The sequence below is a fragment of the Gambusia affinis genome, linkage group LG05, assembly GCF_019740435.1.
Source record: "Gambusia affinis linkage group LG05, SWU_Gaff_1.0, whole genome shotgun sequence".
Taxonomy (NCBI): Eukaryota; Metazoa; Chordata; class Actinopteri; order Cyprinodontiformes; family Poeciliidae; genus Gambusia; species Gambusia affinis.
Genome location: NC_057872.1, coordinates 15,935,425 through 15,963,212, shown reverse-complemented (window position 1 = coordinate 15,963,212; position 27,788 = coordinate 15,935,425). Strand labels below are relative to the sequence as shown.

The following is a 27,788-nucleotide window of genomic DNA, read 5'->3' as shown; positions in this document are numbered from 1 at the left end:
TAGGCGGTTCAATAAGATCAGCTTGCATAGTTTTTTCTCTCTCAGGTTAACTTTAGCACATTAGCATTTTACTGCCCCCACTAGTGGACATAGGCGGTTCAATAAGATCAGCTTGCATAGTTTTTTCTCTCTCAGGTTACGGCACTGTCTTGCGCAGCAAGACAGTGCCTTAACCTGTCAACAGTGCAATGCTATTGCACTGACATTAGCATTGCACTGTGGGCTAATATTATTGCACCCTCTATGGCGATGCAATAATATTATTCTGCAATATCTTTTCCTCCTAGGTTACTGAACTGCCTTGCGAAAGGCAGTTCATTTGCATTAACCTTTTAGCTTAAATAAGCTATTAGCTATTTCTCTTACTTACATATAGTAAAAATAAACCTTTTTTTTTTTAAATAAAAATTTTCTATACATATAATTTTTTTTGTTTTTTCAAAGCTGACACGTCAGCTGAAGCATACACGCTGGAAAATGTCAATATCTGATTGGTTGACACATAACATCTTGTATCTAAGCCTGTGATGTATGGTGCAGAAGTTGCCAGCCAGCTGCTATGATAGGTGGGTTTGTGTTCCCTCCATTAAAAAAAAATTATAATATTAAATATTATAATTAAACAGAATTAAACAGAATTAAATTAATTAAATTTAAATTTAAATTAAATTTAAATTAAATTAAATTAAATTAAACAGAAGCCCGCATCAGCTTGCACTGTGGAAGCTGACACTCAGCTGAAGCATGTCATACACATGGAAAATGTCAATCACTGATTGGTTGACACATACCATCTCGTCTCTATGCCTGTGACGTAAGGTGAAGAATTTGCCAGGCAGCTGTGATGTTTGCATTTTTTAAAATCGTTGCTATGCGAAGCTGACTGGTCAGCAGCAGGTTACGTCATAGAAGCGGGAAAAGCACCATCTCTGATTGGCTGCCACGTACTACCAAGTCGTCGAAGCTTCTGGAACTTTCTGCTTCCGAGTCTGCTTCGGTCAAGGTAAGACGTGTTTGCGTTCTCTCCATGAAATATACTATTTCAATATTTCATTTGATTACAGTATTATTATAACTGCTTAGACATAATGTGTTCTTTGAGAAATGTGCTCAATTTTAAAAGTTTGACTGCTGTGGAATATTTTGTTGTGGCTCTGATAGCATACCTGATAGCTTGATGGAACAGGAGTTTTGTAGATTTAGCCAATTTATTCCTAGCCCTCATGATATATGATATAGATCCGCAAGTGCATCTTATGTCACTTACCAGTCAAGTTGCTCTCTATAACAGGTTAATGTGTTGTTCGGTTCGGTTCGGTTCAGTGTAGTAAGGTCTGAAGCGCAGCACCTGCAGTCATTTATCTGTTGATTTTTAGCGTGACTCAGCAACGGAGAACATCGCGGTTCTGGTTCTGATGGACTAATCAAACTTAGCCATTTTATTTTAGCTTGAATTTAATAAAATAAGTTCATGATCTGAGATTTTATTATTATGTTTGGCCCAGGAATGACAAAATAAAATATCTAGGTTTATTTTGTGTGTAAGACCTTTGACGAAAGCCGGTTAGCGAGTTGCTAACATGTAAACAAATGATGGTTCCGGTTTGCTGCGGAAGTCACACCCATAAATCACACAAAGGGAATTTGTAAAGGTGAAGATAAATGTTTTAGACCCACGGGAAGCTAAATAATTAAATGTTGCAGTGTTTTTAAGTCTCGTAATTTTGTTCGTATTTGTCTATGTGATATACAGTCATACATTGGGATTGAATGAGATATTCTTCCGGCTGGGAGAGTGTGGCTTTATTTTGCGTGTCAGAAGAACATTAGTGGTTAGATTCAAACGACTTCATACTAATGCTGAATTCACATCAATTTGATTTGAGTGTTAGGGCCGTCGACTTTACATTCATTACTTTCAGTGTTTGGGATAATTGCTTACAGTTTAATTTGAGGTTTCATCACACAGGATGAATCCCATATTTAATTTGCATTGGTTTGTAATTTTGATGTTTAACATGTTTTAACAACTTTTATCTTTTACTTTAAAGAGCTTATATAGTAAATGACTTGGTTAATTTGGTTAAAGTTTATTTTTTCAATTTGCATAAGACAAACCTGTTAGATTTATTTGTTTAATCTGTTTTTTTAATTACATTTTTGATAAAGTTGTAAAATGCACGGATGTTTATACCAGTTGTGAAAAGTATATTGGTCCTGTTTAGAAGCCTCAGAATATTTTGAACTTTGTCCTTATATTAAGAAAAAAAACAACCTATTTTTTAAAAATATATATTTTTACGATACTTTATTAATTGAAATTTATTTTTCTTGTATTTACAGCTTTTCTCTTGTGCGAGACTTGGCGATTTGGAAGTTTTCCACTGCTGCCTGCTGCGATTCTCACCTCTGCATCACCACATCATCTCAGACCTCTTTATCCTACAGACACATATTTTATCTACATATTCAGACAAGTTCTTTTGCACATAGTAACATTCAGTTACACGCACGCACACACACACACACACACACATTTAAATAACCACCTTTCCCCCCCCAGGTGTCTTCTTTTTTTCTACTGTGGTCTTATAGGATGCCCCGTCGAGGACGACGCTCGGAGGCGGCCAAGGTGAGATGGAGGAAGCTGGAGAGTGTGCCGGTCGTCGCCAAGGTATATCAATTACAAATTGCAGTAATTGTTTTTGTCTAACAGTAGTTTTTACTGTACTTTGGACTTTAAGCATGATTATAATCATTTCTGTGTTTATAGCCTGGGACACCAACGCTCGCACCCAGCGCTTGGAACCCGACTCGGTCTCCGCCGACGAAGGTAAGGCTGTCATTTTATATTTTAGTAACTTATTGTTGGATGATAACAGTCATTTGGTTTACTCATTTTATTTATGTCTTTAGACGTCCCGACTGCTGGAGGGTGGCCTGCCCTACCAGGTATGTTCATGACAAGTTCAGTTTCTTTTATGTAGAATAGCCCAATCCAGTTATGTTTGTACTTAATCTAAACATTTTTTAAATAATTCTTTTGCAGATGTCGCCCGTGGTTCGTCAGGACGAGGAGCCCCGTGGGCAGTCGACTTCTCCGGAGTCGCGTATGTATATCAGATCTTTGTTGTTTTCTTGTTAAATTTTCAAAGCCATTAAATCCTAATCTTGATAAATGCACATCTCTAACAGGTCGTGGGACGGGGCGTCGCCATCGCGTGGAGACGTGGCCAGCTTCCCGGGTGACCAGACGGAGCTGCAAGTTGGTTCTGCCTACTGCCGAGGCTCTGGAGAAGAAGGTACTTTTTTTATCGATTTCATACAGAAATCTTGGTTTGAATGATAAAACTCTATAAGTAAACCTTAATGTTTGTTTTATTTTTCAGTTTGCTCTTTTGGTTGGTGATTCCCATCTGCGTGCTATTGTGGATGGGTATTGTACCATGCCAAAGGGCAACTTCTTCTTAGGGATGCTTGCATCTCCCGGAGCTTCTGCGGAAGAGTTGCGGCTTGAGGTGCTGGATGCAGTTCTGCCTCGGCCCCCCGAGGTGATCTGTCTTCTGGCCCCAAGTAACAACTTGACCGCCAGCAGGACCTTCGTGGAGGCCGGAGCGGCGTTTGACGCTTTGTTGCGTGCAACTCTCTGCTAATGTAAGTATAATATCCACTGCATTTATCCATAATCAAATATATCAGAAAACCTGGCATATGTTAATTTGTTCATTTACTTGTCTCAATTTTTACAGGTGGTCGTTGTGGACTTTCCCCCACGCCTTGGCGTGAAGGAAAGTGTGCAACAGCTGCTGCGGCAGGAGTTTCAACGTGTGGCTGCTCAGAGAGGTAAGTGACTTACACAATTTGTGTTTAGAGTAAAACTTCAGCAAATTAATGTTTTATAGTTTTCAGGGTTCAGATGTATGAAAAAATTATTTATTTTTCCTTTTGTATCTACTTTTCTCAAATTACGACATTGTTAGTGTGATTGACATTAAGAATGACATTTTTCTTTTTTTCTGTCTAGGTGTTCGGTACTTGCCTGTCACTGAACACTTCCCGTTGAGCAGCCTAGCCTTGTGGAGCAGGGACGGCGTAAGTTGAATTAATTTTTAGAATTGTATTTTAAAAATGTTACTTAGGCACTGTATTTTATAAAATGTGTTTATATCTTCAGGTTCATTTGAGCGATCGTCCTGGGATGGAGGTCCTTTCTCAGTTGCTTGAGGCGGCGGTCTCTTCGCAACTTGAGTTAAGTGCACCGAAATCTCCAGCTCCTGTGATGTTGGCTCCTCCCCCTCCTGGGACGGCATCCCCCCCCGCGGTGAGACGTCCCCTGCCCCGGCTGGTTGTGGTTGGTGAGGTGGCTGCTCCTCGTCGTTCTGACCCCTTCGCCTGGACTGTGGTTGGTGGTCGTAAGGTACTGGATACATGCTTAGTTGATTTAAGCAAAATCTTGCATGTTTAATTTTTTAAGAATCCATGAATGTGTATATTTGACTTTTTAACATGTCTGTTTTGTGTCTGCCTACCTGAGTGTCCATTTCAACTTTTCCTTAAAGTACAGATCATAAACTAGATAGCAGTTTTTTTATTGTGTTGAGGGCAAGTAAAACTTTTCAGAAGATCATGTAAATGTCAAAAACCACCTATTTTGAGAATGTGAAAGGGAATTAGTTTTCAAACATAAAATATAAAATGCAACATGACATCCTTTTGTTATTTGAAATTTCATCTTCAAACAATAAGTATGGGCTGTATTTTCTTGCTAAGAAATGGGGGAAACTTGTGCAAGTAATGGTGAAAAGAGCAACTGTGACAAGAGGGACCAGAATAATGGCAAAAACAGTGAGATAGTGATATTGATTGGTGTCACACACACTTCATAATTTATATGTAGTTTGTAGAATCTAATATACTTTATTGATGTCGAAGGGGAAATTGCTTATTTGCTGAAAAGGTGGTTCATCCAAGGTGTAAATATTAGTTAATACAAATGAAACCATAAGCAATATAAAATTTATGAAAATGTATAATAACTGTGATGTTGTAAGTAGTTTAAAAATGTGACTAAATATAAAATAAGTAGACAAAATAACAAGCGCACACTTATGTTAATCTATAAATGAGTCCAGGAAAAACTTGGAGTAAAGACACTCACAGTCTGGTCATTGTATATGAAAAATTGTGTTACTAATAAATGTGCAGCAGGCAGGTTTGCTATTTTTTTAACTATAAGTCAAAGAGGGAAACTTGGAGCCGTATTGTGAGGCACAGTGAAGATTAAAATGATGTTGTTGGCAGTTTTATTAGAAATGTAGATAATCTGAGGCATAAAGGGTAAAATGAGGTAATCATAGAGTCAGAGGCAGGTACTCAGAGGTCCAAGCAGAGGAATGGCGGCGCTGTACAGCTGTAAGAAGTCGATCACCAGGGGTAGAGGAAGAGCTACTCCCCCACCAGCTAGTAAGCAGCTTCCAGCCATGGTAAACTCCAGGAGTTAAGGTAGAAACCCTTTGTGAGTTTCACAGTGAAAAAATAAACATTTTCCAACTTGAATTTTTTTTGTAACTCCTGTATGTGTAATAACAGTTTATCCAAAAGAGAAAAAAGTGACAATTTAGGTTGTGCTGGAGGAAATGCCACACAAAACACTAAGATAATTTCTTTTGAGGAAATGCAAAGGTAAAATCCAAGTTTGTTAAAAATGACAATATATATATATATATATATACCTGGCTTCCACTGAATATAATTTTTCATTGTTTACAGTCGCCTCGCGGGGGCCAGGTTGGTGATGGCTATCCACAGGCCACTGGGAGGATGGTTGACCAACAGGTATGATTTTCTTTACCTCAAAGCAAAACATGTTGTGACCTCGGTGTACAAATGAATCTATTTTAAGCTATTTTTTTGATTTTACAGGGAGACCTGCTGGATTCTTCCATCCCCCCGAATCCTGTGTGGTTCAGCCCAACGTTGCTGGAGGAGATGGACCGGATCGTTCCTGCGTCTGGCCTTGACGCTCCGTTACCTACACGTTCTCCGACGAGGAAGAAGGTATTTTATTTTATTTTTTTTTTAAATAATCATTTGAATTTGATGTCCCACAGTTTGTTTTAACAATTATGTAATTTCTTCTATTTTTTTTATCAGAAGACGAGTCCGAGGCGTCGTCCAATTTCCGATCCCTCCAAGCTGAATCCGGTGGAGCGGCAGGTGTGACACTGTCTCATAAAATATATCAGTCTTTAAGATAATAAAGTATATATTTTCACTTTGCACCAAGTTTTGATAGCTTCTGTTGATTTATAGATGGAGGGAGCGCCGAGAGAGACCACCACGCCAGCTCGTCGCCAGGCACGGAGTCCGGTCCCCCCGATGGACGTCGAGTCCTCTTCCGTGCCACTGGAGGACCATGTCCGGGATGGGAGCTGCCAGGTAACTCCTTCCTACCATCTCAGTCACAACAAATGGGTGGAAGAGTGCAATGTGTTGTGGAGAAAGTTGACATACGTGGTTCTGTGTATGACGAAGATGCCAAAGATTATGTCACTCACAAAAGCCACAAATGACTGTGCAAAGTGATTTTATATATTTTAAAATATGTGTTTTCCAGTTTTTAACTTTGTGGGTGTGCTGCTTTATTATTTGTGCCTTTTTTATTTTTATTAAAAAAGGCACAAAAAACCAAAATTTTTGTTTTTTCAGATTGGCTAAAAAAGTGAGCTAATATTGTTAACAGATTAATTTCTGAAGTACAGAAAAATAAATTTTAGATGCACAAATATGAACATATGTATTTCTATTGAAAACTGATCCAATACTGTTGTAATAACAGTATTTACCATTATGTTTATCAAAATTGTATTTCAATTAATTTATTTATCACTTGAATAATTGATTACTCAATTACAAAATACTTGTGTACAATTGGCCTAATTGGTGGTAGATAGTCATCAGGTGAACATTTGTATAAATACTGAGCTTTTATTCTTTTGATATTATAGACTTCTGCGCTGGAACCCGGTATCAGCGGTCCACCTGTCCTGTCGGTAAGTGCCTCACATTCTCAAGCCGACAAAAGGTATGCTGCATTTTCCCGCAATCACCAGTGCACATGCATGGCACTCACATTTTTAGCGTACCACAATGAAGGATTGCAGTTTGACACAGTGTTGCTTGACAGAGTGATTGAAAAAGGAGACCAACTTTATGTCGGCGTTAAACAGCAACTGATCAGTGATGGAACGTTTCGTGATGATCACTTGACCTTTGAAGAGATGCCTGACCATGTGCTGACAGACAGGAACATCTACGCAGTACACACAACTGGTTTAAGGGTAGGTCATGTTTTTGCTGGTAGCGGGAGCCCTCAAGGATCTCGACAATTGGGTTTGCCTCTTGCCCTGCAACTGGAATGTCTGTCGGAAAATGTCACCCATGCTTTTCTTTTGGTGACTCCAGAATGCATTGCAGTTTTCAGGGACAGATGCGGTCGGTTTGGAGTTTTTGATTCCCACTCAAGAAATTCAGCAGGCCTGCCCCACCCCAGTGGAACTGCAGTAATGATGACTTTCTGCAAACTGTCTGACATGGTCAACCATCTGCTGAAGCTTTTTCGAAACCGCGGCCCCAATGCCACCTATGAGTTTGTGCCAGTAGGTTTTGTCAGGGAGAATTACAACCCCTCTGAGGATTTGGCCTTTCAGAACGTTTCACCTGTAGCCACAAAGGTAAGTCCAACTGGTTTGAAGCAAAAGAGTCCCTCTGATGAAAAGGAAATGCCTCCTTGGCTTAGAGAAATTGCAAACATATTAGAAGAGACAGTTCCAACCATTCCAAATGTGTCAAAAGCACCAAAAGCCAAGAGAAGAAAGATTAGGGACAGGGTTAAAGCACAGCAAGGACAGAACGTAGAAACAAAAATAAAACAAAGTTCTTATGGAAAAGACAGATATGTAAAATCTCCAACATATAGGACCAAAAAACTGCAGGCCTTGAAAAAAACATACATTCTTAAGCAGGCAGAGAGAAAGGACCAGCTCAACAAAAGATACAAATTAGATGCACCATTCCGCATAGCTCGAAAAAATTATGAATATTTAAGATACAACTACATCCCCAGCTACAGAGCCAAACATAAAGAATACATGCGTGAGTACATATGGCAACGATTCAAAACCGATCCCGTTTTCAAAAGCCAAAAAAAAATAAACATGAGTGAGCGTATAAGGCAACGATTCAAAAGTGATCCTGATTTCAGAAAACGACAAAAACAAATTATGAGTGAGCGTATGAGGGAACGATTCAGAAATGATCCCATTTTCAGAAGCCGACAAAAAAGAATTATGAGTGAGCATATGAAGGAGAAGTATCACAGAAAGCCTGATTATCGGTTCAAACATAATAAGAAATGTGTTGCCAACAGGAGAATCAGGCTATCAAGGGAAGTAATTTCCAAAAAACTCAAATTGGAGCATGCTTTGCGGATCAGAAGGAAGTACAAACGAAATGTAGGCTTCCAACTAGAAACACAACGCCCTCTGATGAGTGACAAAATGAAAGCTGCGATACAAAACTTTTATAAGAACATTCAAAATGGACCCACATATGTTTGCACTGTGTGTCACAGAGCTCTTTTCCCCAATCAAGTAAAGCACTGTAAACGAGGTAAATATACTAAGAATATGCGTGTGGTAGCTGATTGTCTAACAGGTACGTATGTTCATGTGTGTGGATCTGCATGCTCTACCCCATGCTCTGTACCCGAAGAGAGGATGGGGGAGTGGATCTGCTACACATGTGACAGCCATCTAACTAGAGGAAAGATGCCATCGATTGCTGCTGCCAATAACCTTCACCTGGCTTCGGTTCCCACAGAGCTTGCGGAATTGAATGTACTTGAAAGGCAATTAATTGCAAAGATTTTACCTTTTGCAAAAATTGTTTCCTTGCCAAAAGGACAGCAAAGGGCAATTCATGGAGCTGTTGTTTGTGTTCCTTCTGACATGGAAACAGTTGTAAACAGTCTTCCAAGGCCCCGTGAGGAAGCCCAGCTTTTACAGGTGAAGCTGAAGAGGAAAACCAAGTACAAAGGGTACCAATACTTTTACACGGTCAATATGAAAAATGTCTTGGGTGCACTAAGAAAGCTTAAAGAGAGTCACCCAGATTACAAAGATGTAACTATAAATGAAAGTGCAACATTTGAGGGTTTCCAAGATGACCAGCCAGTTGAGGATGCTGATCTACAGGCAGAGGAGGCTGAAATGGATGCAGCAACAGACCAGCAGCCTGACCACATAGGGGCAGAGCATCAGGCACTTCGCCCTGGTCTGATCTTGGACACCTGCATGCAGCCTCCTGACATAGCACAGGAGGTATTATCATATGGAGAAGGGATTTTCAGCATTGCGCCGGCTCAGGGGAACAAGCCCATCTCCTTCTTCAGTGTTCCAAGACTTGAAGCCAAGGCATACCCTGTGCATTTCCCAACTGGGATAAATACATTAGATGAATCCCGCCGTGTTGCACTTTCACCGAGTATGTATTTCAATGTACGGCTTTTCTCAATAGATACTCGGTTTGCCAAAGACCAGAGTTACCTTTTCTTTGCTCAGTTTGTGACAGAAACTCATATTGCCAATGATAGTATGTCCATTCAGACAAGAAAAGGTAAACCAAGCACCAAAGATGGGAAAAATATTTCCAGCAAAATGCTCCAGAACAAAGAGGAGTTGGAAAAACTGATCCAAAATAAAGAGGCCACCCGTTTCATGCAACCCTTGAGAGGAACTCCTGCTTATTGGGAGAAAGGATTACGGGATTTGCTCGCCATGGTGAGGCAACTTGGAAAGCCCACTTTCTTTTGCACATTCTCGCTGCTGAAATGAGATGGCCAGAAGTCATTGAGGCTATCAAAGGTCAACATGGGGAGCAGGTAAGTTTTTCTGAGCTTGACTGGAATGCAAAGTGTGACATTCTTAGAAGTAACCCTGTCACCGTCATGCGCATGTTTGAAAAGAGAGTGGATGCACTGTTTAGAGACCTCATTCTTTCCCCTGCGCAGCCCATTGGACCAGTTGAGGATTACTTTTATCGCGTGGAATTTCAGGCAAGGGGTTCACCCCATATCCATGCTGTGATATGGATAAAGGATGCACCTGAAATGGAAGACCCCTCATTTTGCGGTGAAGTCATAAAGTTCATCGATCGTTATATATCCTGTCAGTTGCCTGATGAAATCAGAGATCCAGAGCTTCACAAAATTGTATCAGAGGTTCAAATGCACAGCAAAAACCACTCAAAATCATGCAAAAAAGGTAATGTTGAATGCCGATTTGGATTCCCCAAACTACCAATGGACCGCACCAGAATCACGGTCCCAGTAATTGACTTTGATTTTGAAAATGATGACGAAAAACCAAAGCAAAGTAAGCAAAAAGGTAGGAGAAAGTCCAGAAAATCTAGATCACCATTTGTCTCAAACCTACAAAGAGAGGCAAAGAGAAAACTGAAACCAATTAGGGATTTACTGAAAGATGACAAATCATCTTTCAGGGATTTGTCAGAGTTACTCCAGGCTTGTAACATGACCAAAGTAGAGTACAATGGCCATGTTGATGCTCTCACTTCTGGAATGGTGGTAATGATGAAACGCGATCCTAAAGATAGCTGGGTTAACGCACAACCCTGATCTCCTCCGTGCATGGAGCACATGGACATTCAGTATGTGCTTGATGAGTACAGCTGCATTGAGTACATGATGTCCTACATAGCCAAGCCAGAGCATGAAATGGCGCAGTTCCTCAAGTCTGTTGTAGATGATTTAAAGACGGCCAATGTTAGCCAACGCGACGAGATGAAAAAGATCATGCAGGCTTATTCAAAACAGAGAGAGGTCAGTGCTCAAGAATCCGTTGCGCGCACTTGTAGCCTACCTCTCAAAAAGTCCTCACGCAGCGTTCTTTTTCTTCAAACAGACGAAGACGGTGTAAAAATGAGCCTTCCAATGAGTAAACTCATGAACCTGTCCCCAGATGAGGAAAATGTGTGGATGACAGGATTGCCGGAAAAATATCTCAACAGACCAGAAACGTTAGAATTCGAACACATGTGCCTGGCAGAATTTGCGTCAGAATACCGGGTTCTATATGGCAGACAAATTGAAGGGCCAAACGCAATTCCCCTCCTTAATGATGCAGGATACATCCAGAAAAGAACTATGGGCAAACCTGCAGTTATTAGATTTACTCGTTTCTCGGAGAAAAAAACCCCCGAAAAGTTTTACAGGCGGCTTCTGAAGTTGTATTTTCCTCATAGACGAGATGAGGACCTTAAAAATGAGGAACACACAACCTACGAAGCCTTTTACAACAACGGGTTCCGTGGTAGATATCGGGCTAAACATTATGTGGATTTCAATCGCAAAAGGTATGAAGGGCAAGGTAAAAAAATTGACAAAATTATGGAAGAACTAAAAAAGCAGGGACCGGTTCGAAATGCGTGGAACACTTTTGCACCCGAGGTTGAGGTAGACCGTTTAGAATGCGCTGCTGAACGACCACCATTGCAAGAAGATGAAGAACAAGACCCTATTCCAGATTATGAAATTGATGTCAGCACTGTAGACATGCCAAAAATCGAAGCTCCTAAATTGAGCCCTGATTTCATCAGACAAATGTACAGGAGTTTAAATGAGACTCAAGCGTCCGTGTTTTATGCCATTCGCGATTGGTGTTTGAAGCGCGTCTGGGGTGACGACCCAGAACCGTTCTTTTATTTCTTGACGGGAGGAGCTGGTTGTGGTAAATCTCATGTCATCAAATGTGTTTACCAGGAGGCAACCAAGCTCTTGCGACAGCTTCCTAGACTTCTTGAAATTGGTGACATGTCCAAGCCTACCGTGCTCCTCACAGCTTTTACTGGTACTGCAGCGTACAACATTTCAGGGAAGACTTTACATTCCATCTTGAAACTACCTAAAAGTTTAAAGCCACCATACAAGGGACTTGGAAATTCTTTGGATGACGTGAGGGCAGTTCTTTCTAATGTAGAAATCTTAATCATCGATGAAATCTCCATGGTTTCCAAAGACCTGCTTGCATATGTTGACTGGAGATTTCAACAAATCAAGGGGAACAACAGGTTCATGGGTGGGGTCTCTGTTTTGGCTGTGGGGGACTTCTTCCAACTTCCACCTCTTGGACGAGCTAAACCTCTTTGTGTCACCGAGGATGGCATGCTTGATATCTGGAATGAGAATTTCCAGATGATAACCTTAACGGAAATCATGCGGCAGAAAGATGACCGAGCGTTTGCAGAGCTACTGAACCGAGTTAGAGTTAAAGGTAAAGCGGATTTGCTTTGTGAGGATGACAGGACTCTTTTGATCCAAGCTGTTACTGACCCCAAAGAATGTCCAATGGATGTCCTACACATTTTTGCAACAAACAAACAGGTGGACACCCATAATGCAGCAGTTGTGGCCTCTTTAGGTGCAGTAACAGTTGATATTGAGGCAGAGGACTACAAAAGAGTTACAAAGACAGGAAACATGATTTATTTGGGCTGTTGTATAGCGGGCAACAAACGAGACTTGTGTAACAACATACAGGCTGGTTTGGGTTTTAGGGTAATGATTATAAGAAACTTGGATGTAGAGGATGGCCTTGTGAATGGAACGTTTGGCACCATTTCTGATATTGTCACTAGTACCAAAGATGGAAGGACTAGTGTAAAATTAATTGGACTCAAATTGGACAACCCCCTTGCTGGACATACAAAAAAAATTCAGGGTAAACCAAACGGCTTCGTTTACATTGAGAGATTTGAGGAACAGAGTAGCGTAAAGGGAGTGGTACGACGGCAATTTCCAATCAGGTTAGCCTTTGGGTGTACGGCACACAAGGTCCAAGGGATGACTATGAAGTCTGCGGTCATTTCCTTGAAGCGTATTTTTGAACCTGGAATGGCATATGTCGCCTCAGTCACAACTTCCCTGGAAGGACTTAAAATCATTGATTTCGATGAAAGTAAGATCTACGCTGACGAAAACATCAGAGCAGCTATGGAATCAATGAGACCAGCATCGTTTTTGCACACCAGACCGCTCTTGCATTTTCAGTCTGGTCATCAGGGTGCAACATTAACAATTGTCCACCACAATGTCGAAGGTCTTGTCTGTCACTCTGAGGACATGAAACAACATCATGAACTCATGTTGGCAGATGTCTTATGCCTAACGGAGACTCATTTGTTTGGATCTTCTGTTCCAGCTTCTTGCCAAATAGAGGGCTATTCTTTCTTTTCACGGAACAGACATGTCTCCTACTCGAACAGAGTCGACATTGCTACCAAAGAGGGAGGGGGAGTAGCGACTTACTGCCGGAGTCTTCTCCAACCGCAGGAACGTAGATTCTTTAACCAGGTTACCGATCTTGAATTTAACGTCGTCAAAGTGGACACCCCAATCAAAACCCTCATCGCGACAGTTTACAGGCCTCCAAGTTATGATCTTAGAACATTTTTAAGAAATCTGACAAACCTCTTGGATGGCCTGAATTCAATGGATATTCAGCCCATTGTCGTGTTAGGAGACTTCAATGAGGACCTTATTCCTCCAGGGAAAAAAGCCATCAGTGAGTTGTTTAGAGCCAAAGGCTTTATGCAACTCATCTCTCATCCAACCACAGAAAAACGTACTCTTCTTGACCACTTGTACATCTCCAATCCAGAATACTGTGTCCAGTCGGGTGTCTTGCAGGCTTACTACAGCTACCACAATCCCATATACTGTGTGTTGGCTTCAGTCTAAGCTGCATCTACAGTGGATTGCAAAAATAGTCATGTTTCTTGAAATTTTCCATATTTCATCACATTACAACCACAAATGTGGAAATACAGTGGAGAGATCAAGTATATAATATACACTGTTGATTTTTCCAGGTATATACTAAGTAATACACACTTTTCAGTTTATTTGCAAAAAATTCATTCAGTCATGTATATTTTTAAGCCTCCCTAGTAGAGTCTATTCTGGGGTCCTGGAAAAGATGGTCCGTAAGGCCCTGGAGAATGCATAGGAGTTCATCCAAACAATCTACATGTGTTTTATGTACTCGTAGAAGGCTTTTGACAGTCTCCCTCTGGGAACCTTGCAGGGGGGGAGGGTGGCGGGTTCTCTGGGAGTATGGTGTCCAAGGTCTTTTGATATGGGCTGTAAGGTTTCTGTGTGATTGGTACTAGAGTCTAGTCTGCATTGCTAGCAGTAAGTTGGACTCTTTTCTGCTGAGAGTTGGACTCCGCCAAGGAAACGAGCCCGACTCTGCTGGCAATGCACACCAGACTCTGACATCAGTCATAAAGGGACCTAACAGCCCCTATCACAGGGCCTGATACCCCATACTCCTGGAGAACCCCAGCATGGTTCCCAGAGGGACACAGTCGAATTCCTTCTCCAAGTCCACAAAACACATGTAGAGAGGTTGGGTGAACTCCCATGAACCCTCCAGGACTCTGCTGAGGTTATAGAGCTGGTCCAGTGTTTTATGACCATGGTGAAAATCACACTGCTCTTCTTGAGTCCTACTTTTGACTATTTGACAGACCCTCCTCTCCAGGACCCCCAAATAGACCTTGCCAGGGAGGCATTACTGCCCACAAATATATTTGTGGTTGTAATGTGACAATATGGAACAGTTCAAGGGGTATGATTACTTTGTTAGCACTGTACATCTTAATCCCGAATTCATGACAGGAAATTCTTGTTGGAGAAAATGTTAAGATCTCATGTCATTCTTAATATCACTTTATCTAACTGCGGTCTCTTTCATACATGCAGCAATCAGAAAGCAGTGTGGATTATATTTTTTTATCATTGTTACAGAGGGTTTGATATGTATTTAATCATTGTACACATTTGTGAATCATGGTGTAGCTTGTGGATTTTGTTGTAGGCATAAAAATATTTTTGTACAGTTTGTGAATCATTGAATCATACTTATTTAGCTCCGTAGAAAGGAGAATTTATAATCAGGTTTTGTATGTATGCATGAAGGTTTGAGCTTTGAGAATACGAAAGTGGCTGATCTTGAAACACTTATCGGTTCTCTGTAAGAGTAGTTGCTGGAAATATTGGACCAGGAAGCAGCAGATAAAACAATCAGTTACTACACGAATATTCAGTTCATTTTGAAATCAAAATTAATTCAAATAGATCTTCAATCTGGCCCAGAGCATTTTCCTTATTTTTCTAATCCGGTTACAGTAACTGTTACCCTTCGAATTAATCTAATTATTTGCGAAACTCGTTCTTTATTTTGTAGCATTCAATTAAAGCTCTCCTTGTTTTATCTCTCCCCAATCAACACTGTAGTTTTTACTGCTGCAGCCCCCTAGTGGTTACTTCACTACAAGGACAAAAGTTCAACTCACTTTTGTCCTATTTGGCTCCCTCCACATAGTCAGAATTTGTCCTGTCTTGGTGGAATTAACCCTTTTTTCTTCCAGTTTGAGTCTGTTTTTGCAGGTTATTTTGCAGGTTGTTCCACACAGAAGCTATCCTTGGAGGCTGCCAAGAAAAGAGAGAGGAAACGAGAACTGGAGGTTCAGCCCATGAAAGGTAGCAAATGTATCTAAATTGTAGCAGCCTTAAAAGTAGTTACTTTTTGTTTTTGTTGATAATATCTGTTTATTGACGGAATGACTTGTCTATTTTTAGTCCAGAACACTCTGGCCTACCTCATGGACTTGGACCCACACCTAATGAGAAGATGGAGTTCTTGTTTCTTTAGAAAGGTACATGACAAATTAAGCAAATTTATTTTAACTTGAAATTGATATAGGTTTTATAGAAGGAATCCAGTGCATATATGCCCTTTTTTCTTGGGTCACATTGGTGTTTATATCTATGTTAACCATTCTTAAACCTTAGTTTAAACAAAGTTTAATTTTTACTTCATTCATTCATAAATCAAATAGATGTTTAAAAATGTCATGTAAATTAATTTGGTTTTTGTCTGTTTTTTACTACAGTTTGTGATGTGTAACTCAAGATTGGACGCCGAAGAAGTTGGACAAACCGAAGACCTTTGAAGAAGGAGTTCTTTATTGTTGTTGTTTATAGTTTATTGTAGTTTATTATAATATAGTTGTAAATAGTTTATTGCAGAAGCATCAGATTGTCAAATTTATTGTTTTCTTTAAATGTTGTAATTTTAGTTCATTTTAAATGTTACCTGAAAAATCATTGTAGAAATCTTTAACACGTGTTCAATATATATTTAAACTGTGATCTGTTGTGTGTGTGGGTTATTTAATTAAATTTTTTTACTTTGTCTGTATTATGAAGTAAATGTTAATGAACTGCCTTCCTGCAGTTCATTAACATTGAACAGTTCAATGCAGGGCTCATTAGAACTAATGAGCAAGCCAGTGCAATAGCATCAACCTTTGACCTAATGATAATAAATAGGACTACTAAAACGCCATATCTGTAGTTCTAACTAACACTAATATAATTCTGCATTATCAGTTTCTCTCACGTTAGGGAACTGCCTTGCGCAGCATTAGCCTTTTAGCTTAAATAAGCTATTTTCTATTTTTCAGACTTATTAGCCATGTTTAGTATGCTGAATGGAGTAAGTAAATGACAGTAAACATTCTAATGATATCCCACATGCTACTGAAAGTATTTATGATTACATTAGCATATTTGCTCATTTTAGCTAATACAATTACTTTATCAAACTGAATGTTGCATGTCCAGTTTACTTAATATTCTTGTGATTGTATTGATTACATTGCAGCTTTCTTTAGCATTGATGCAAATTTTTAGCATCAGAACGCTGGGTCTTCTCTCAGGTTAGGGAACAGTCTTGCGCAATAATCTTTTCCTCTCAGGTTATGGCACTGGCTTGCACAGCAAGCCAGTGCAATGGCATTAACCTTTGACCTAATGATAATAAATAGGACTATCAGAACACCATATCTGTAGTTCTAACTAACACTCAGTTAAAACAGAGCTTCCATTTAGAACTACTGGCTGTTTAGGCCAGTAAATAAGGAATTTAACCCAAACACTGTTAGGCATTGGATTAGTGTGAGCATTTAATATGAAGCTTATGTTTATTTTTCAAAATAAAAGCCTTCATATTGCCCTCAGGTTAATGCATCGCCGTAAGGCGATGCAATAATTTTAGAATGCTTTATATTCTTCTCTCAGGTTAGGGATCTGCCTTGCGCAGCAAGGCAGATCATTAAGATAAGACTTTTACCTTAAATAAACTATTAGCTATTTTACTTACTTATTAGTCATTTTAAATATACTGAATTGAGTAAGTCAATTACAGAAAACATTCTGATACCCCACATGCTATTGGCAACACTTAGGTAAAGATATGTTTGGCCTGCTTTGATCAGAAAAACTAACTGCTTCAAACTATTAGGATTCCATCTCTCCCTGTGTTTCACTCTCATGACAGTTGAGCTGCTCTTTAGAACTACAAAGACTGAAGGTTAGAACTACAACATGGTGGAACTGTCAGTTACTACAGAGGAGGACTGAGCTGGCCTTTAGAACTACTTGTGTTTTGAGCATTATAGAAACGATTTAACACATTCACTGTTACACATGGGATTAGTTTGACCATTTTTTATGATGCTTACTGAAAATTTCAAAATAAAAGCCTTGGCAATTTTTACATCATATATTTGCTCATTTTTGCTTGACGTGATTGGTTTATCCAAAGCACTCTTAGACACTGGATTAGTGTGGGCATTTAATATGAAGCTTACTGCCAATTTCAAAATAAAAGCCTCAATATGACCCTCAGGTTAATGCATCGCCGTAAGGCGATGCAATAATATTAGAATGCTTTATATTCTTCTCTCAGGTTAGGGAACTGCCTTGCGCAAGGCAGTTCATTAGCATTAGCATTTTATCTTAAATAAGCTATTGGGTATTTTTTTGTCTTTTTAGCCATGTTTAGTATACTTAATGGTGTAAGTCAAGTATAGACAACATGCTAGTGAGCTGATTATCATGCTTAATCGTGCATGTCCATGTTAGTCAACATTCTTGTGATTCTCCACATGGTTCTTTGGAAGTTTTTAAGCTTAGCATTGATGCTAATTGTTACCATCAGAACGCTGGGTCCAAACCGACGGGCACACTTTGGCAGGCCCCAGTTAAATTTCTTCAGGAATTTTCTAGTTACGTATTATTTATTATTCTTCCGTCACCGTTAATGCGGCTCGTACCGCTGCGAGCCCACCCACAAAAGTGGTATCAAAACGTGCGGCTCGATCCCGGGAGGGGTGCTATTACTTTTATAAGGAATCGGACTTACGATGGCGACGTAAAAAGCGAAAAACGAGCAAAATTTCCAACTGCCGAAACGCAGAGCATAACTGACACCAACTGCCGCTTTTTTAGAGTGAGAATTTAAGCAGATTTTTGACCCCAAAGCGATTTTGAAATCGCCGTCACGCCCACAAATATCGCCCGATTGGTATCAAACTCGGTCATGACATTGATACGCGTGCCTGCTCCGGTAAAATGTGTTCGATATTTCTCTAGCATTTACGGTTTTCTGTCAAGGTGCTTCAGAGTGAAATTATGGGACAGGGTAACTGACGCTCTCCCTGATTCACTTCCATGTATTTCTGAAAAGTTTCTGCACAATTTTTTGTCTCATCACTGCAATTACTGTGAATGAGGTAAAAATATGAATTGCGGTACTATCGGAGAAGACAAATAGCCCTCTCATACGCTTCAAACGGTTTTCAAATATGTATTACGGTTCCTGAACGGCAAAGGTTTGTTCGGAGTGCTTTTTCCATATTAATTGGCTGGGTGTCTCACAAAGATAGAATTTTTTTCCCCCCTTTCTGTCTCACACAGACATGACAGTTAGCAGCTGATCCATTACCATAGCAACGGAACACATGAGGCCAGAGCAGCTGATTCATGGGAGAACTCTCTGGAATGAGCTGGCCTTTAGAACTACTTGTGTTTTGGGCATTTTATAATTGATTTTAACAAACCATTGTTACACACAGGATTATGTGTAATTTTTAAATAAAGCTTAATGGAAATTTCCCAATAAAAACCCCAATATCTCTGTCAGGTGAGTGCAGCGCAAAAATCTCTGCCTATATTATCTTTTCCTCTCAGGTTATGGCACTGGCTTGCGCAGCAAGCCAGTGCAATGGCATTAACCTTTGACCTAATGATATTAAATAGGACTATTAGAACACCATATCTGTAGTTCTAACTAACACTCAGTTAAAACAGAGCTTCCATTTAGAACTACTGGCTGTTTAGGCCAGTAAATAAGGAATTTAACCCAAACACTGTTAGGCATTGGATTAGTGTGAGCATTTAATATGAAGCTTATGTTTATTTTTCAAAATAAAAGCCTTCATATTTCCCTCAGGTTAATGCATCGCCGTAAGGCGATGCAATAATATTAGAATGCTTTATATTCTTTTCTCAGGTTAGGGATCTGCCTTGCGCAGCAAGGCAGATCATTAAGATAAGACTTTTACCTTAAATAAACTATTAGCTATTTTACTTACTTATTAGTCATTTTAAATATACTGAATTGAGTAAGTCAATTACAGAAAACATTCAAATGATACCCCACATGCTATTGGCAACACTTAGGTAAAGATATGTTTGGCCTGCTTTGATCAGAAAAACTAACTGCTTCAAACTATTAGGATTCCATCTCTCCCTGTGTGTTTCACTCTCATGACAGTTGAGCTGCTCTTTAGAACTACAAAGACTGAAGGTTAGAACTACAACATGGTGGAACTGTCAGTTACTACAGAGGAGGACTGAGCTGGCCTTTAGAACTACTTGTGTTTTGAGCATTATAGAAACGATTTAACACATTCACTGTTACACATGGGATTAGTTTGACCATTTCATATGATGCTTACTGAAAATTTCAAAATAAAAGCCTTGGCAATTTTTACATCATATATTTGCTCATTTTTGCTTGACGTGATTGGTTTATCCAAAGCACTCTTAGACACTGGATTAGTGTGGGCATTTAATATGAAGCTTACTGCAAATTTCAAAATAAAAGCCTCAATATGCCCCTCTGAATAGTGCACCGCCTTGGCGGTGCAATGATATCATTCTGCATTATCTGGTTCTCTCAGGTTAGGGAGCTGCCTTGCTACGCAAGGCAGTTAATTAGCATTAGCCATTTAGCTTAAAAAAGCTATTACCTATTTTTCTTACTTATCTGCCATGTTTAGTATACTGAAGGAATTAAGTAAATTACAGAGAACATTCTAATAATATCCCACATGCTACTGAGAGCATTCATGCTAACATTAGCATTTTGGCTAATTTTAGCTGATTCATTTAGTTTATCATGCTGAATGGTGCAAGTCCATGTTAGTCAATATTCTTGTGATTCTCCACATAGTTCTTTGGAATTTTTGAACTTAGCTTAGCATTGATGCAAATTGTTAGCATCAGAACGCTGGGTCCAAACCGACGGGCACACTTTGGCAGGCCCCAGTTAAATTTCTTCAGGAATTTTCTAGTTGTTGCTATTATTTATTAAATATAAGACAAGAAAAAAGTCTAAAAAAATTTCATCCAAGATTTTTTGTCATAACTGTTCTTAATGCAGGAAGTAAGGAAGGAAATACTAGAAACAAATACTTAATTAACTTTGATGCATTACCTAGAGTAATTACAACATTACTCTAGGTAATGTTACAATTTTAGACTTTTTGACTAGGTTCTTCACAGAGCTTATCAAAATTCACAGGCTATTTTCCCTGACAACACCTCAATATGACAACCATTTCACCATATATAAGGACACAGCTGCAAATACACTTGATCTCCATGTTAGAAATCAGAAAACTCGTTTTTCTGTGTTTGACACCATGTTTGTTCCACATGGGACAGTGAATCTGGACTGGGACAAATAAGGTTTGAATTACTTCAGTGGATCGGTGGGCTAGAAAGTTCTTCAGTGGATCACAGATCAGTCAACCAATTGTTATTCTGACAGGTATGCTGACAGTTTTTATAGTTCTTAACAGCTTGATAAGTTAAAGTTGATATTTATACAGATATGTAGCATATTTTTTATTTTTCTTGTTATAATCCAATTTTCCAAATAGGACAGGCATGGTGGAATTTTTGAAAGCAGGCAGTCTTTTGTTGGCATGATGACCAATGTCCACATGTGGGACTCTGTCCTTTCTCCCAGTGGGATTAAGAGTGGGATAATCTGCATCTCAATCAAGGAAATGTGCTTAAGATTGGAATTTAAAACTACAGAAAAACACTGATAGAAGTTAAGGAAATGACATGTTAAAGAAAAACAAAACACTTTCAAAGATGTACTTCAAATTGGAAAATGTTTATTCTAAATAAATGCAGGTTGCAAAATTACATTTTCTGGTGCTTTTTTTCTTCCTTTGGATAAAACTAGATAAATTAGATTTCAAGCTATTTGAACAGGGTAAATGGTAATCATTTACAATGAAAAATAAATTTGAGATGTTAACCTAACAGTCATGTTTTGGGACTATGGGAAGGCAATAGAAGAGTGAACCTGCACAAGCAGCAACATTTACCTATTGAAGAAAGACCTTTGGCTGATGGAACATCACATCTGAGTTCGTGGTGCAATGGAACGGTGGAGAGACTCGTTCCACCGTGTGCAGTAAAAGTTTCAAACATGACTTAGCAACAACTGGTCAGACAGTGAATTTAAATGCATTTTCTTTAGTTAAAAAAAACAATGGGAGTCATAGTGGTCAAAGATATTTGGATGATGGCATAGCTATTAAACTCAATAATAAGAAATAACTGAACTAACAGAAGGAATAAACCAGGACATGCAGATAAAATAAATACTAAATGCAAAGAACAAGTCCAAAACTCAAATAAGAAACTGAACAGAGGGAATAAAGTAGAACAAGGAAAAATAAGGGAAAATCAGAGGCGAAAGTCCAAATTGATAAGGCATCACAACAAAACAAGAAGGTAATTACATCCCTTCCACTAAACTGTAAAAAGATTACTCTGCAATTCATTAACTTAGATAAGTGAAATGATTAAAAAATAAGACCAAAAAAAGAAGAAATAAAATATCCAAACTGAAATATTTAGTCATATCAGAAATATGACGTGTAATTCCATTGGCAAAATGCAATTGAATTTAATTGACCTTGTTTCTAGGGCCTTTCTAAATAAATTCAATGGTGTCTTCCATCTGCTAAGTTATATAGAAGATAGGTCAGGTAGGGTGGGACACCAAGAGAACCAATGAAATACGGTTTTCTACTGACATCTACAGTATAAAAGTGACAGTCGGATAGTTTTACACACAACAAGAATCAACATCCAAGGTAAGAATTGACAAACTTTACACGGCTTTGAAGTAAAATCTAACATACTAAAAGGACTAAGGATTCATGACAACTATGGTGAGTGAAAAGCTTGAATAAGTCATTATTTTTGCTAAATATTGAGAGTTTTATCACTGTTAATTTTTTACAATTAACAGATGCTGCTCTTGATGCTGCTGGTGACATCATGTACTGCCATTCCTCAAAGTGAGAAAACACAATTATTGTTTTTTTAACAATATAATAGTAGACATTAAAGGTTTATATAGCAAGTGTAGTAGTTGTTCTAACTCCTATGCAAATATAGAATGGAACATGAGGAGATTTTTATCCCTTTCTACCCCGAATAGAGGGATAAAACATATCGAATATATTTGCAAAAGAATAAAAACTAAAAAAATGTTGGTAAAATGTTGTTGCTGTCTCTTCAGTTAACAACCTTTAGATTTCAGATTAACCAGTATGCAAACATGTAGGTTAGCTAGCTGGTTGACTTGACCATTCTAGCTAGGAGTGGATTTATTTACAATCCTGAAATAAAATTGAGTTAAAGTCACATGAAAACACTCACAGGAGTGTTTCCGTCTCACCAGTACTAGTCCCTGTTTTGGACTTTGGTTTAGTTTTTGATCTGTAATAAAATAATGTTGTACTTTGACTGTAATAAAATGCTGGATCAGCTGCAGAAGAACAAAGGTGTATTATGATATCACCTGAGTTTAAGTAGGTCATTAGTTGATGGGAACTGTGGTCACAACTGATTATTTCCCACTGGCTCCATAAATCACATTTCAGACTCAGTTCTTCAAACACTGTTAAGTGATGTTCAACAATATTGCTCTGAAAGTTGTCCTTTGCTTTTTTAACTTTAGAATTAAGCAAATTAGGATTGTGAAGTGATTTCAACGATGTCGTTTTCGGTTAACTCCAAAGTCTGGTGTACTCTTACAGAGTATTATTGTCTTTCTTAATCATAAGCTATCAACTAGTAGCTTACAGCTATCTCCATTGTAAGCGAATCAAAAGCCATGTCATTTGATTCACTTATTATTATTGAATGGCCGAAGGTATTTTGAGTTTACATTGTGTCTCATTGAAATGAATTAAATGTTGTGCCTTCTCATTCACATCATGTCAATGAAAAGGATCTTGACAAAGCAGCTTTGATGTAATCTAGTTGATGGAATAACAGATTTGTATGTCATGGTACAATTTTTTTTTAATTCAAAAATAAATGAAATAGCAAAATAGACGTTTTCAGAGTTTTTAATTTTTGAATGATTTATGCTGACAAGAAAAAATTAACCATCTGGTTCCAAGTCAAAGGGTTAAAGTGCTTTATAACTTTCAATGTGACTCACACAAGCTACTATAATAACAAAAAAACCAAACAAACAAACAAACAAAAAAAAAATCTACAAGATAAAATTACTTAATTTGACATCATAGCAAATTTGAGGAGATTTTGTCAGATACAAGTTTAGCTATGATATTAAAGCCTAATTTCCAAGTGGACTATAAATTAAACGGAACTACAAATATTTATTTTGGAAAGTATCCATAACTTTAAATTAATTTTTTTAATAATGTATTTAAATTTCATTAATAACTCCTTTGTTTAAAAGATCTTTCAGAGAAGATGTTCACCTTCCCACAAGAAACCGACACAGCACACGTTAGGTTGACAACATCAAGACAAAATTTACAGGCTGTGACTGTCTGTCTCAGGTAAGCACTAACCTTTTTAAAAATTTTAAAACTACATTTTTTAAAACAGAGAAAGCAATCTACAGAGTGTATGACTGTCTAAAGCTAAAACAAAATTCTTCATGTCTTTTGCCTCAAAACAGGTTCTTTACAGACCTCAAAAGAAATCACGCCCTTTTCTCGTTGTCTCTACCCTCTTTTCACAATGCCTTTTTGTTTTACAATTTGGCCAGCTTAGATTCTTTTCAAATGTGGGTAAGGAACATATTCACAAGTTTTGAAGGCCTGGACCTCAAGCTGAACAAGTGGCAATCAGTTTGCGCAACATGGGATTCTACGTCTGGCTTGGCTCAACTGTGGGTGGATGGAAACCCTTCAAGCAGGAAATTTACCAGCTCTGGATCCAGTATCAATGGACCAATTATAATTGCTTTAGGACAGGTGTGTTTTAAACACTGTAAATGCAGAAATATTCATACATTATGAAAAATATCCCAAATTGTATCAAGTTTATGATTCAATCAAAGTTAGCCACATATTAAACTTGGTGGCTTAGCTTAAACTAACCTTTCAACTAAGAGCTTGAGAATGGCTGTGTGCAAACTTGTTAAGCAGAAACAAACTCTGGGAAAAACAGTTTCAGTCTGAAGTACTACTGTTTTCTTCCTTCTCCATATATTTTAGCATTTTATAGTTTGTAATAACTCAGATAATAAGCAAAGACAAGGTTGAAATAATCTGCCCCATTTAATAAATTGTGTTTCAGGATTTAGAATTCTGACAGACAATATGAATACAAATCATATCATCTTTAATCTGAGTTTCTTATTAGTTTAATTTTCTGATTTTTAAGGTGTCAAATATTTGCTGTTTATGTAGTCTAATAATGATAGATGCCTCTATTCCTTACCCTACTTTAGTCAGGGTACAAAGTATTGAGATATATCTTTAATTAAACCTGTGCATCACCATAAATCCCCCTAAAATGTTTATAGAATAGCCACTCTAGTGGTTTGGAAAGTTGTAGATGTTTGTGAGTTTACGGTTTGATTATTGTGTTTTCTCTTCTTACAGGATCAAGATTCACACGGTGGTAGATTTGATGCCAAACAATCATTTATCGGCATGATGTCAGATCTCCATATGTGGGATTACACACTTTCACCCTGTGAGATCCGGAAATATGCGAAGGACTTTTGTTATGCAGAAGGAAATGTGTTGAACTGGAATTCACTGGAATTCCAGATTATAGGAAGGGTGCTGATCGAGAATAAACAGAATACTTGTCAGTAAATCCTCCTTTCTATAAATTTATGTAGCACACAATAATTGGTCAATTGTATGTTATGAACAAAAATGACTCTATTCTTTCTATTTCAACATGATTAATATGTTTAATTCATTAGACTAATCATTTTGTTACATGTTGTCAAATTCTTTAATACTGTTTTTTAAATTTCACCCCAGATTCAATGCTGAATGTTTTACCAAAAAATATGGATTCAATTTGTAACTGAATAGAGTATGTCATTAAGAGCTTATGTATTTGTTTATTTTGTTTTAATAACTACTTTCAAGACAGGTGTTCAAAAATCTGATAAGGGTTAGTGCATGTGGGAAAACAGGGTGTGTTTGATCAGGGTGAATTTCTACCAGGAACTATAATCATTAAACTATCTATAACTGGGGAATGGATTATGCAACACTGTTCTAAGATTTCCATATTGTCTAAGGTTCTTCCATGGTATTTACTCAATATATATTTTCTTCTGTTGCAGTGGAATTGTGTGTCCTGTCTTTATTTGATTTATTTCTCATTTTCTCCATACGCATGGAAAGGAGAAACATTTCTAGTTCCTGACTTTATAGCAGTTAGATTTTGCAAACAGGTATCAAGTTGAATACTTAACCAAGCAGCAAGATAACACTTTGAGCTCTTTTTATTGGGAACTAAAAGAGCATTTTCAAAGTGCTGTATCTTCATGTACTAAATATCTAGACATGCACAACGTTACAATTTTTACAACTAATTGAATGTCTTAATGGTCCAGATTTGACCATAATGTTCATTCATGTATTGTTGTTTTTGAGATCCCAATTAGCATCAGCAGCATGCTGCATCCACTAGGTCAGTTTACAAAGAAAGACAGATTATGTTTACAAAAAATCATATTGAAATGAAGTATTAAAACAACACATTCTGCCTTATGCTATGATGCTCTCATACATACAGCACATACATTTACTATCCCATCTCTAACTTCAATAAATACATATGTATCAGTCCAATAAAAGTGTTTACGCACATCATTTACATGCTGTATAATTTCATCTGATGTCATTGACAAGCTCAATTTAAATTATAATAGTGAATATTTAGGTTTGCTGAATATATTCACTCACATTTTACTGTACTCATGGTATCTTCAGATAATCAAAGTCCACTTAAAGAAGAGAGTCCTGGCAGTGCTTGCGCTCTTCTTTATGGTTGTTAGCGTGTAGACAGTGAAACATCAACATCAGCACATGTTGAGTAAGAAAACAGCTTTTGGATACGTAGGTGACAACTTTATATGAAAGGGTTTGTACTCATTTTTTTAAGTTACCGAATAATAACTTTGAAGACCAAACTAATTAACAAAATAATTTCTCAGTCATGGTGGACAAGATTTACAAATGAGTCCTCTGAACTTTAGCAGTGCAACTGAGCTAATCTTCTGGTTAAGTTAATATGAGTAATTCTGTAACTGATCCATGAGTTTAGCAGCCTACAGCTCTACTGAGGAATTTGAGTATTGGATTTTTGAAATGAATTATGTTCATGGATCTTCAGACTATTCAGTTGTCTTGTGACTGAGTGGTGAGCAATCATGCACCCTCCCTCTCACCAACTGATGGCTCGAGATTGGCTTCAGCCCAAAGAATTAAGCAGGTATAAAAACTGAATGCATGGATATTTAGATTACATGTGACTAGCTAGATTAAACAACAGTACTTCTGAAGTCATGGATAAGGCAAAAACATGAACCTACACATTTACACACATAATTGGCTGCATGGTACTGATCTCCTTAAGAACAACGGACGCAGTAATAACTTAATTTTCCCTTTTCCTACTGAAAAATTACAGTATAGTTGAAGCTACCATAAAAAAATTTAATCTTTGCCCTTCCTAGTTTTTTTGCTTCATTTTGTGCGAAACATCATTTTGATTTCTTTGCATTTTTCTTATTTATTCTGTTGTTAAAACTGTCAAGTTGATGTTTTAAAGATTTTACAAGTCTGATTTCACCCAAGACCTGTTAACATTAACCTTTGTGAAAGACACATTGAGTGGAACTACATTAACAACAAACTCATGCAGTTAAAGAAGATGGGATCAGCTGGATCCTCAGAAGGTCAATATCCTCGCTGGTATGAGTGGGTGTACTGAATGATCACAGTGTTAACCACCGTTTTGAGAAGGACACAGAAGGACCTCTCAACACATAGCTCATCTTGAATATGTGCATTAGAAACGTTTGCTCTTCTCATCTCAACATTTAAACTTAACTCTACTGCATTTTACGGTTTCGTTTTTTAGTTTGTGCCAAACATTGTGATATTCTGCTATAAATTTGTCAATGCATTGGTCTGCCCAGTTCTGTGTATCATTGAAAAATACACTTTCACAAAATACCCAGAGGGAA

At 38.1% G+C, this 27,788-nt stretch overlaps 2 protein-coding genes and 1 long non-coding RNA gene across 3 annotated transcripts; all 3 read left to right on the top strand.

Annotated features, from left to right (window-relative positions):
- Window positions 1-820: 820 nt before the first annotated feature.
- Window positions 821-10,997, top strand: LOC122831108. Its single transcript, XM_044117058.1, is given in 16 exon segments — window positions 821-1,003; window positions 2,344-2,674; window positions 2,774-2,833; window positions 2,917-2,952; window positions 3,050-3,110; window positions 3,196-3,302; window positions 3,390-3,843; window positions 4,025-4,092; window positions 4,175-4,417; window positions 5,770-5,835; window positions 5,923-6,057; window positions 6,154-6,216; window positions 6,313-6,438; window positions 7,008-9,482; window positions 10,715-10,900; window positions 10,983-10,997. Coding segments are annotated over 15 exon segments (4,173 nt in total). The 5' UTR covers window positions 821-1,003; window positions 2,344-2,596.
- A 1,999-nt stretch (window positions 10,998-12,996) lies between these two features.
- LOC122831491 lies at window positions 12,997-16,373 on the top strand. The gene is made up of 3 exons (XR_006370704.1): window positions 12,997-15,622; window positions 15,722-15,798; window positions 16,036-16,373. It is a non-coding gene; the product is annotated as an uncharacterized LOC122831491 (long non-coding RNA).
- A 5,996-nt stretch (window positions 16,374-22,369) lies between these two features.
- Window positions 22,370-25,874, top strand: LOC122831490 (jeltraxin-like). Its single transcript, XM_044117708.1, has 5 exons — window positions 22,370-22,470; window positions 22,551-22,599; window positions 24,018-24,120; window positions 24,243-24,540; window positions 25,174-25,874. The coding sequence occupies exons 1-5, from the start codon at window positions 22,459-22,461 to the stop codon at window positions 25,390-25,392; spliced, it is 681 nt and encodes a 226-aa protein (XP_043973643.1). The 5' UTR covers window positions 22,370-22,458; the 3' UTR covers window positions 25,393-25,874.
- Window positions 25,875-27,788: the final 1,914 nt, after the last annotated feature.